The sequence below is a fragment of the Rhineura floridana genome, chromosome 8 (assembly GCF_030035675.1).
Source record: "Rhineura floridana isolate rRhiFlo1 chromosome 8, rRhiFlo1.hap2, whole genome shotgun sequence".
Lineage (NCBI taxonomy): Eukaryota > Metazoa > Chordata > Lepidosauria > Squamata > Rhineuridae > Rhineura > Rhineura floridana.
In genome coordinates, this window is record NC_084487.1 from 115,434,624 (window position 1) to 115,447,315 (window position 12,692).

Genomic DNA, 12,692 nt, shown 5'->3' on the forward strand with positions numbered 1-12,692 from the left:
GAATATTTGTATCTTCCTACTACAAGTTACCTTGCTCGCTTGGCGCATCGCATTTTGGTATTTGAAAGCAATACCCAATACGAATGTTTGGGTTGGTAGTAAAACACCAGGGCGCCTCAGCTCCATCTGGATTACGGCAGTAGTTCTCTCTTAAGTCCCTATAAAAAAACACACACATGTTTACATATGTCAGGCACATTGCTGCTGTTTTGCATTGCTTTTTCTAATGCAACATAGCAATAATAAAAGCTGCTTGACATCTGTGTGTCTCCAAGTTTCTAGCGCACCAAGATCTGCACTAAAAAGAAGTGTGCACACACTCAAGTAAAATTTGCAGTTGCAAGCAGAAGACAACAGGTACATTTATTTTCAATTAATAATGGCTATAGTGTTTCACATGAAGTGCAGGGATCTCTGCACAATCCATTTTTGTGTAGGAAACCTTCAGCCATTATTGCTCCAAATGTATTTTGCCTGTTACAAACTGTTTCATGTGAACTGGGATCAGATACATCTGAAACCTATTACGAGTTCTGCTTTCAGGCTTATGCCAACAATACTCCTCCCCCACCTCAATTGCTCTGAATGGATCTATCTGGTTAGGGTCCCCATAGTTTTATCACTGATTTAATTAGGGAACTGAAACCTAAGAGTATGAGAAATGCGATTAGAAATCCTATACAGGTGTTACCTTTTGAACTGGGGTCTAACCATTAGGGAGTCTCTTTAAAACAAAGTCTCAGTTTGTATTAAAACTGTCAACCCCTTGAAACCTAAGTGTTACTCTCCATTCTCCTGAAAACTCCACTCAAGTTGAATGGAGTCTTCAATTTCAAAGGGCTTTTTTGGCCATCTGGAACAACGATTGATAACTGTCTGTAGAATAAGTGTGTACCCAGTCTTATTTTAACATGAGATGTCTCCATCAGACTGTCTAACTGACTTCATAAGAAAGAATGAAGACTGTTTCTGGCATTGTATTTCCCTATTTGTAGTTTTAAAAATGTGTAAGGAAGTGTCCAAAGATGCAGATTTTTGTGTTAGCAGACAGGTCAGTAATAAGAACCACAACTTTCAAATAATCTGGAATGTATGCTTTGTGTATTCAAGTCTGACTTTACCGTTGCTTACACCTTGGGTGGAAAACCTGTTGCCCTCTAGATGTTACTGGATTCCAATAAGCCCCAGCTAACTTGGCCAATGGTCAGGTATGATGGAAGGTATAGCTTAACAACAGTTAGTGGCCCACAAGTTAAGTTTCCCATTCCTAGTTTATAAAGACATGCATCTTCAATAACTCTGTCTGTTTTTTAAAAAACTGTGATTTGGAAAATGTAACATCAAAAGGGGAACAAGCTGAAATTAACAAAGTTAGCATTGTAGAGCTGTCCCAGTATTCCAGTCAAATGACAGTTTTAGAAACAGGGTGTTTTCCTAGGGAAATGGACTGAATGACAAATGTTGCCTAATATTTATGAAGTGCTTAATCAAAACTCCCAAGGGATTCAACTGAATTTTTGTCTGAGAAATGATACAGGGCTATATCCCCAATTTCCTTCCTAGATGGGTTAAAGAGGTTCTCAAGAAAAGGATCTATAGAGGATATTCCATATTAGTGCAGTTTTAAGTAAAATTTATGAAATTTGGCTGACAATTCAGCTTCATGCATGCTTTTCTTTAAAGCATGTTACACATATTTGGCCAAATTCTTTGAATCACGTACTCTAATTCTGGCCGATGGATTGAGGCAGAATGATTTTCAGAGCAAGAATCCTGAGCACTGCCATAAGATTTTATATCCCTACTCCATAGTTTTAAGGATCTAATTCTGTGATGTGAATATATATTCTTAATTGCCAACTACGACATTTAAACACCACCAACCTGAAGTCTAGTTTTTCAGAAGTCCTGTTGGTTTTACTTAGACTTACTTCCAATTAAGCATTTGTAATGACGCAGCTAAAGGCATATATCCAACTCTTCTAAAACTTAAATGTGATTTAACTCCAGAGATTTACAGAGCCAACCAGACTCCATGACGCTATAGAAACAATGTCCACAATAACTGTGATGGCTGCTCTATTAATGACCTTGTTGATCTATGCTGGTTTTGATCTGTAAAGTCTTCAATGAACTGCCCAGGAAACAGCACCAAGGCAACAATAATTAGTGGTGAAATACTTTCTTTGTATGCAAAAGGCTCCAGGTTTAATCCCCAAGTTCTCCAGGTGGGGCTGGGAGGGACCCCTGTCTGAAACCCTGGAGAGACACTGCCACCCAGTGTAGACAATCCTGACATAGATGGACCAATTGATCTAATTTTAAAAATGTTTATTGTATTGTTGATTGTATTTTAATATTATTTTGTTATTCATTGTATTTTTATACTATTTTATGTTCACCGCCCAGAGAGCTATCGCTAGTCGGGCGGTATATAAATTTAATAAATAAATAAAATAAATAAATTGTCTGATTTAGTATAAGCAACTTCCTATGCATGTTCCTATGTGTGTGTCTTTCAGAAGCATGATCATATTCCTCTTTTTCACCAGTGGAGAAATGAAATTCCTGCCCATGGTTTATTGAGACTACGATTGCAAACAGCAAAACAATGGTGTGAGGCAAAGCTGTGTCCTTGAAGTTGGCTTATGACTGCCGCTACGGCATAGCCAAGCAAGTGTGGGATTTTTTTCTTCCAGCTTTGTTCTAGTAGTACGTTAAGTAGGTAAAACAAAGGAGATCAGATGAGGGGTGAAAGCTGGTCCTCCCTTTCCCTTGGGAAAAATGTTTTCCATGTGGATGGTTTATGCTTTACTGCCAACCATGATAAAAGCAACATGTCCCACCTACAGCAGTTTTCTTGAGGGAGTCCTTTCACATTCTGCTCTACACCACACTTATTCTGGTGCAAAATCTATCCCCATTATCCTCTTCAAACCAACTGTGCATAATATACTGTTTTTATAACAAAATCCTTGACATGTCTACTCAGAAGTAAGTCCCACTGAGTGCAATAGGACTTACTCCCAGGAAAGTGTATAGAGGATTGCAGCTTTAGGTGAATTTTACAACTCTGAAAGGGCACCTGGAAGTGGGACTTTTAAACAGTGTATATAGCACCTTCATTACAGCATCACTGGAGCAAACACTTAATTTTCAAATATATTTGTGTAAAAAAATATGGAAAGGAAAAGTGAAAAATAATACATTTATTAAAATTGCTCTACAATCATTATAGAATCCATTCTTGTACCATTGCTAAGACTCTTCTGCACATATTACAATAATTTATGTAATACAAAATAAATAAAATTGAGTTCATATACAGTACATAATGCACGTTTTCTTACCAGACAGTTATGTAGCAACATAAATAAATGTATTTAACAAAGGTGAAATATGACACAAATTAAAGAGGCAGCAAGAAATTGATACCATTTCCAAAAATTGGCAGTGTTTCTTGCTATGCTTCCTTCCTGGCCCAGTTTCTATGCATTATAGTGATATCATGAGGACAATCATGTGTACCTGGGCAGTGCAAGAAAATGGCAGTATCATTCTGAGCCAGACCTGCTGTTGCAGTGGTATTGTGGGAAACCTTCCAAGAGCTCCTTGAGTAAGATTACTCAACAGTCAGAATTCTCTGAGCTATCTTATCCAGGATCTAGGGAAAGTGAGCCTATTTGCACAATCACCATGATTTCATCAGAACAAACTTTTCACACAAAAAATTATACATCCAACTTCAGAGTGTTGGTAACATGCATGTACCACTGCACTGTACTTGGTTGGCACCATATCAGCCACCACCACACTGTATTAAGCACCATGGTGGAGCCTATGCACCTTTCTAGCAAAAGCTGTAATAAAATTATGCTAAGAACATAAGAAGAGCCTGCTGGATCAGGCCAGTGGCCCATCTAGTCCATCATCCTGTTCTCACAGTAGCCAACCAGATGCCCATGGGAAGCCCACAAGCAGGACAAGAGCACAAGAGCATTCACTCCCCCCCGTGGTTTCCAGCAACTGGTATTCTGAAACATACTGCCTCTGGCTATGGAGGGAGAGCATAGCCATCATGGCTAGTAGCCACTGATAGCCTTATCCTCCATAAATTTGTCTAATTTTCTTTTAAAGCTGTCCAGGTTGGTGGCCATCACTGCCTCCTCTGGGAGTGAGTTCCATAGCTTAACTATCCTATATGTGGGTGCACTTTCACCACCATGCCACAGAAAATTCATTGTTGTTTGCAGTGCCTGCTAGATGCACATCATTCTCAAAGAAGAAGAAGTTGTGGTAACTAAGACATCCCAGCCTAGTACCATTACATGGAAATGACAGAGTCAGTGCTACACTACAGGCTGCAATGACTTGCATCCAGTCAAACAGCACCAGCAGTATCTCAGCTGATAATATAATTTGCATGCATTATCCTTGCATTATCCTTGATTAATATCCATTGCTTTTTCTTTATAAAAGTGCTCCCAAATAGATGAAGTTTCAAGTAAAAAAAGTAAAGAAAAGGTAAAAGACAATTGGTCACAGTGTGAGGACTGGCTGGGAGAAATCAGCTTCCACTGATTCCTCTCTTTGTCACCCAATTTACACCCCAAAGCTACGTTGAACAGTTTTTCTATCCCGCTCTATAGCTAGATGGTGTCACTTTCAAATTCTGATGAATATTTTAATTCAAAAGATGAAGAAACATCTCCCTTACATTAGCTCCCATTGATGGAACATTAACCAGCACTCTTAGATTATTAGAATGCCATCAGCCTAATAAGGATGGTTCACCATGTATATTTCATTGCATTAGTGTCATTAATCCAGATTAGTTCTTCCTCGGATGGAAACTGGTAGCTGAGCCTGCAAATGTAGGTTTCTGAATGGTGCATGAACATGGTGTTCTCAGGGAGAAACCATGTGGTTGTTGCAAAGCACCTGGGTCATGTCATTCACATCATAGGGTCAGCAATTGTCTCAGAAGTGTGTGAGTGACACAAAGGAGGGGTGTCTCTTTCTGTTACATCACGCATCCTGGAAAAGAAATAGCAGCAAGGATAAGCAGAATTACTTGTTGCTGAGAGCTCTTGGCTACAGTTTTCCACACATTCAGAGTCACTATTATACTGTGCAAAAAAGCCACAACAAATATTAATTTTTAAAATGAGAGCACCAAAAGTCATCTTTTCACTCTAGCAAGAACTTTTCATCAGATTCCCTTACAATGTGAAACCACAAGTATGCCAGCCTTCCCGTCCTAACAGAAAGTGGCTCTTGTGAGCAAAACCATGTACCTTTATTTGCACTTGTGTGCATTCATTCCCCAATATCCCCCCTTTGGTTGCTAATGCAAAACCAGGTCCTTCAGAACCAAAACTGAGACTAGTGAGGAAAAAACACCAGAGTGGAAACAAAGGCTAAGGGGTGTGTGTGAATGTATGTGTTAACCCACATATTTCCAGATATTAATATCTATCCTAGAATGAATATAAAACAGAACATCCCCAGATGGACAGGTCTGAATTTAGGATAGGAGTAAAGCACCGGTAACAACAAACAACAAACAGATGGGGCACTCATTCACTGTCTGCCCTGCATTGCCAAACCAAGCACACCGTCACAAAACCATAGCATGTTATCAAGTCAGGATCACTTACCCTCAAATAAGATTGTTGTCATCAAGATTCTATTGCGATGAAGGCTTCCAACATGAGCAGGTGACTGAAGCCTTTCAGCCAGCTAATTTAAGAGCTGAAGAATGAGCAGCTGCAAGGGATCTTGGTTCCACACAACCAGAGCTTCTATAGCAGCAGGAACCCTAATTAGGAGGGGAAGAATTGATGCTGGGGCTTGCACCATTTTAACTAGTTCATCTGTAGATGTATTAGATTCCACAGAATGGAGGGAGAGCCTTCAGACAAGCCTTCAGACAACTAAGGATCAGTGGAATTTTTGGGGTGTGGGGGGGAGGAAAAGTAGAAGCGTCTTCAAAAATATGAGGTTGGAGAATGTAGGAAGCTTTCATATTAAAAGTATTTATTTATTTATTTTATTACATTTATACCCACCTCTCTTTTCTTTTCATGATAGAAACCCAAGGCGGCTTACATATGGTTCCAAGGTGGTCTCCCATCCAGGCACTGACCAGACCTAACCCTGCTTAGCTTCAGGAAGGTGCTGGCCTCAAGCCATGTTGCAGAGAGGAGCCTGAGCGACAGTTTAGCAACTCTCCCAACTAGTTCCCCCAAAGGGTGACCAATTCCACTTCTACTATCTTTCTCGCTGGAAGTGTTGCCCCATACCTAATTAGCATGCACGAACAAGAGCCACCATGTTACAGCTTGCAAGGTGCACAGTAAGAAGCTGCATACTCAAGGAACCATCCACTATCAGGCACCACAAACACACCACAACTTTATGTGCCAATGTTCCAGGCCAGAAAAAGGACTCAGAAGATATACAAATTAGATCATTCATGGATCCATAAAATTAGTCCAACAAATTTGGATCAATTATGTAAATCAGATTTAGGTGAGTCTGCCCAAACACAACGCATGTCAAATACAGCTATGATTCCTAGAAAGACAGAGCTTCAAATGACAGAAAAAAATATATTGATATCATAGTCTACAAGTCATCTGATTATTTACTGTAATGAACTAATATGAAGCTTAGTAATGATTCTGCAAGTCTAATTTTGATCTATTGCTTGCTAATCTTTAACAAGATTACTTTCGAGATTGTAATAAATCACTTCCATTTAAATAGTGTCACCCCTAAGGCCCTACTCACTTGCATTTAAAGTTCGGTGGTGTGAAGTTGTGTTGATGGGGAGTCTGGGAGTCCCAACGCTGACACTCAATCCCATTCCATATGTTGCTCACAGTACCACGGTAGCCCTCTCCTTGTCCTCTGACACACTCTGTCGTTTCAGTGGCTGCTGAAGAATTGTTCATCGCATTCTGAGCTAGAAAGAGAGACATGACTGTTGCTTTCATTCCTGCCAGCCAATCTGATGTAATAATGCACTACAGATCATTCTCTTACTCCTGCAGACAACTTAAAACAGATGCTGGGTCTTAGGGAAGAAGGCAGAAAGAATATGCCCAACTGAATATAGAAAAACTATTTTCCTTATATAATGCATTTCTGTATGATATTATCACTAATATATGCATTTATATGCACTTTAGCCTAGTATGTGCATTTTTGTACACATTACTTGGCTGAAGACCTGCACTGCAAAATTTGGAGAAGTGCACATTTCAAAGGATGGTTGCGTCTTGGTTCATCTTTCATTTCACAAAGTTCAAATTAGGTAAGTGCATCTTTAAATGTGAACTGAATCAATTTTGTCCTCTATTCCTACTTCTGAGTGAATATTCATAGAATTGTGCTTTGAAAAACTTAAGAGCTACCTTGTTGGATCAGACCATGGCGAAACCAATCCAGCACATTTTCCTCCCAAAAGCAGGTATATCTGGAAGCTTGTAGGACATAAGGTGATGTCAATCCATTTGTCTTTAGGCCAGTATTGAGAAGAATTCTACTTCCAGACAGGGAAATTTCATTTAGCTATCATTTTTAATAGCAACTGATGGACAAACTCTTGATAAATTTGTCTAATCCTTTTTTAAAAGAGCTATCTTAGTTAGAAAATGGATGGATCAATCTGTTTCTGGAGCCTATTAAATTTGTATGCATTCGTTCAAAGTCTGCCCTGTCCTGTTTCCACATTTATCAATGAACAAAAAAAAAATCCATACAAAAATCATATGTAATTAACTACATATCTCAATATTTTATCACAAATTATGTTAAATACATTTTTTATCTCCATGTATACATTTCTAAACATGTTTCAGCTTAAAATATGCATTTTTAATGTATTTTAGTACTCTTTTTGAACTGAGAACTATTTCACAATATCTGGAGAACTGCAAAATCCAAAGGATAATTACATTCCAATCAACACTGTTGTCTAGAAGCTGTGGATCTGGTCAGTTCATATAAGAATTCATAAAAATTAACTTCCTCAGGAATCTGTAGTCTTAGCTAATGAATACTGCCACAAGCCCAGCACTGAATTCCAAAACACGAAATACCATCAGCTCAAATACTGAATTGATTTGCATGAGAAAGAAGAACATAGGAAACGGCCTTATACTGACTCAGACCATTGGTCCATCTAATTCAGTAGCGTCTACACTGACTGGCAGTGGCTCTCTAAGGTTTCAGGCAGGGGTCTCTCCCAGCCCCACCTGGAGATGCTGGGGACTGAACCTGGGACCGTCTTCCGGGACCACAGAGCTATGGCTCTTCCTCTTCCATCTGCTGTGATTCTGTGACTGTTTAGATTTTGTTCTGCAGCATTATGTGAAAAATGTTTAGCCACTTTGTTTTGGTTCTAATGTTGTTGTTTTCTTATTAATTCTTCTATTTGTAAACTACCTTGAGCCTAAGCGGGGATTAGGTTTCTGCCTGCTGGATTGCCATTTCCCAGACTGCAACTCACCGTGCCTTTCTTTCCCCATCCCCCATGTCTGCTCAACTGCACGCTCCGCTTTCCCAAGAGTAGAATATCATGAATCCTCTCCTGCTCTTGTAAAGGCACCTCTGTGAGTTGTATTCAACTAAGCCCTGCTCAGAGTAAACCCACTGACATTAGTGAACGTAAGTTAGTCGTGTCCGTTAATTGCAATGGTTCTTCTATGAGCAGACTAGTGTTGACTACCACCCTGTGTTTATGTACCTCAGCCTGAATTGCCCACGGCGCAACATTTATAAAGTCAATAGGATTGTATGGGCTTATTTATTATTTATTTATTGTGTTTATAAACCGCCCCATAGCCGAAGCTCTCGGGTTCACATCTGTTTGCACAATTAGGACCTACTGTCTAACCTGGAACATAGATTAGCTTTTGAATGTAATGTCTGCTGGCAAACCCAAAGGTTTCAATAGGTATCATTTGTTGTTGTAACAAATAAATCATTTGTTGTTGTAATAAAAACATGTACAAGGCAAACTCTATTATAAGACCATGTACTGCTTAAATCCCTTATCCCACTTCAGTCAAGCGTATTTGTGCATGGAAAATTAAACACACAAATCAGACAAACATCCTGGATTTGTTACATATAGATCACACAAAACTATTAATGCAAAAGCACCTAATTTAAAGATGAATGAATTCCCTTATTTCATATTCTAATAGCTTTATTAAGCTAATATTTGTGCATTTTAAAGAGTGGCTGTGCTTCTGTAAATTTGATGTCAAATTCTCTGTAGAGTAATATAGTTGGAAAGCCAACAAGTTTCTCTGTCTCAAGACCTTTTGCAGATGTCTCTGCAAGCTGCACACAGTCTGGCATCGACTGTTTTGAACAAAATTCTGGAAAATGGTAGCTTCTCAAATGAGTCATTCAGGCAGGCAGACACAAGGCTTATTTTGACTATTTATAAATTTCTGATAATGGAAATGTTTATGGGACTGATGCCACATCAGGAACACAACTTAAGATATAAGGGATTGAACTTGGTACCTTACTCATGCAAAGTAAAACACAAGAAGAGACTACAAAGCATGTGCTGTACCACTGAGCTAATGAATTCTCCCTATATTTAATATTATTTATTCCTGACTTCTCTAAACGTCTAACAGTCATCAATGAGATCACACCATTTGCAAATGCAAATCTGCCTTCAACAAAAGCGTACAATGTTCTGCAGTGTTTTACCAGCAAAGTGATTAGGTACATCACGTTTTATGCACCTCTGCAGGAAGTTTAGGAATGAGCCATAATACAGAAAACAAACAGATCAGAAAAACCAAATGTTCCTGCAGAGAAGCAATGATCACACTACTACTACGTTAGGAAACTGCAATAATGTTATTTCAAGGATATCAAGACACCTAGTAGTGCATCAGTGTTTTCTTGTGCTGCGGCTGTAGGTTTCCACTGCATTCATAGAAATGTTTTTATCATAGTGGTTCAGAGTTATTTCCTGTCAAATTTGTCCAGAGTAATTTCCTGAAGTGAGCCACTGGCAAAGAATGCTCTGTTACCTACTGCTTGTGAATTGCAAACTCATTCAGGAGCACAAAGGACAGAATCATTCCCCTTAAATTCTTAGGATTCCACAGACAAATCAATGCACTTTACAATGGCAAAGGATTTCCACTGTTTATACATGATTCATATCTTGCATATCATAGGTTATTGATAATGTTGCCATACTGAGGGTTGACACATAAAATCTCAGCAGAGCTTGGAAAAGTTACTTTTTTGAACTACAACTCCCATCAGCTGAATCCAGTGGCCATGCTGGCTGGGGCTGATGGGAGTTGTAGTTCAAAAAAGTAACTTTTCCAAGCTCTGAATCTCAGCCTTGTGCATCTTCCCTTACTGTGCAAACAACTGCTAACTCTATGTTGTGGAACTGCCTTTGAACAATGTTTGGAACTTGGTTCAGAATAAACTATAGTGTACACCAGAGCAAACTGTGTAGAACGCATATTGTCAATTTTATAATTTCGCTGGCTTCAGTTATGTTCCCAACTGAAATTTGATTTATAAAATGATGTGAACAATTTGGGTCCAGGATATCCTAACAATTCCTGGCTCCCATGTGTCTACATAGATCTTTTTTGGAGGGCTGCTTTGTGTGCCCCCACTGTCTGAGGTATGGCAGAATAGGGCCTTCTCCATAGTGCCACTGAAACTAGGATACTCCTTCTCTACAGTTAGTGGTAGAAGGAGGCTCCATGTCAGTGGGGCAGTGGAATCTGCTCTGGGCTTTAGTCTGAACTTTCAAGCTGTCCAAGGTGCTGAAGCCACCAGCCACCACTATCTAGAGATGTTTACCTTATTTATTCCTTGATGACTTTTAGGTAAGATACCTCGTGCATATCTTGGCTACTCTTTTATGAAACTGCCTGTAGCTTTTTACTGATGTTGGATTTTTATTGTGTTTACAGTACTGTTGTAAGTATATGTCTGTAAGTCACCCTTGATGGCATTATTGAAAGGCTCCTATAAAAGGTTTTTAATAATAAATGACTTATTATCATTAGAGCCAAGGCTTATTTGCATGTTGTACTTGAGCTGGCGCATGTCACATGACATTCACTGCAAAACAGTGATAGACATCACAAACACATGCCCCAATCACATATGAGTGATTGTTTTGACCTGGCTTTGGCATAGTGGTTAAGGTCTGGACTACGACTTGAGAGACCAGGGTTCAAATCCCCATACAGCCATGAAGCGCACTGGGTGACCTTGGGCCAGTCACTACCTCTCAGCCTCAGAGGAAGGCAATGGTAAACCCCTTCTGAATATCGCTTACCATGAAACCTCTATTCGTAGGGTTGCCATAACTTGGGATCGACTTGAAGGCAGTCCATTTCCATTTGACCTTTAAAGTCTTTTACAACTTGGGCTCCTATACCTAAAGGTCCACCTTTCCCTATATGAACATACCTGGACCTTGAGATTGTTATCTGGGGCCCAAGGGAGATCCGGAGAGTGGTGACAAGAGAAGGCACCTTACTGTAGTAGCTCTCCATCTATGGAATGCTCTCTTCTCCCCAGGGAATCCTAATAGGCATGAACTTTGTCGTTGTTTCAGCACCAGGAAGTCATTTTTGTTTTCCCAGACATTTGGACAGCACCACTGAGTGGATGTTTCTGTTCTGATTCTGTTGTATTTTTACTCTTGTTGCAAATCACCTTTGTTGTGGGCAGTAATGTATACAACAACCTTTGTTGTGGGACTCCTTTATTGTGGGAAGTAATGTACACAGTTAACAAACCTAAATCTGGCATTCAAATCTAACTATTTATTTATCATATTAGAACATTTGTTGTTTCATAATATTAGAACATTTGTTGTTTTAGAATGTTAGAAGATCTTGTATGAGATTCATGAGCGAATACCATTCCACGAAAAGGTTGAAGGTTCTTCAGCATTTTCATTTCAGGATCACAGCAGAGAGAGGCAGGTTCAAAACGTTTCAAGCATACCAATTACAAGCAAAATTAGGTCTTTGGTTTGATCAGTTTAGTTTGGAAGTCAAACATTCAGGTAGCATGAAGTCCAGACAGCAATAAATGCACCAGATGTTTGCATTCTCAGGAGAGATTTTTCAGCACTGTTTGGTATGCTAACTGCTAGCATAAAAGTAAAAACTGCTAGAGAAAGTACGTAACAGTCATTTCTGAGATTTTTGTTACCTTATATAGCAAGGTCTCATTGCACTGTTTTAATGGATTGCATGGAAAAATATAGAATTTGCTAGGTGTATGCAGAAACAGATCCCTTATCTTTTCCCATGCCAATAAGATAATTGACCTCAACAGAATTGCAATAGCATTGATCTAATATAGCAATTTTCAAACTGTGTTCCTACGAACTCTGGGATACCACAGGAGTTTTGAGGGTTCTTCTTCAAAACTGGTACTGATAGAAAACTGGTACTGTCTGCCACTACAGCCTTCTCCTGAAATATATTGATTCAGAGGAGGCTCAGGTACATTCTAGGCCTGTCAGGTACACCCTCTGAACATGTGCCCATGCATGTGTTCAAGCAAATTTGGTCTCATGAAATTTGAGAGGCAGCTGTTATGCTTAAATAATGGGCAGATGCAAAATCCACCTTCAAGCATAATTATGCTACTAGACCTCC

General features: G+C 39.3%; 1 protein-coding gene across 6 annotated transcripts in view; it reads right to left on the minus strand.

Moving 5' to 3' along the window:
- Nucleotides 1-12,692, minus strand: part of HGF (hepatocyte growth factor) — an 88,521-nt gene that overhangs the window by 26,925 nt on the left and 48,904 nt on the right. For all 6 annotated transcript variants that reach the window (XM_061582164.1, XM_061582163.1, XM_061582161.1 and 3 more), the window contains exons 8-9: nucleotides 6,796-6,970; nucleotides 31-158 (exon numbers count right to left, since the gene is read on the minus strand). In XM_061582164.1, the coding sequence (XP_061438148.1) occupies nucleotides 31-158; nucleotides 6,796-6,970 (303 nt within the window). The remainder of the gene's footprint in view (nucleotides 1-30; nucleotides 159-6,795; nucleotides 6,971-12,692) is intronic.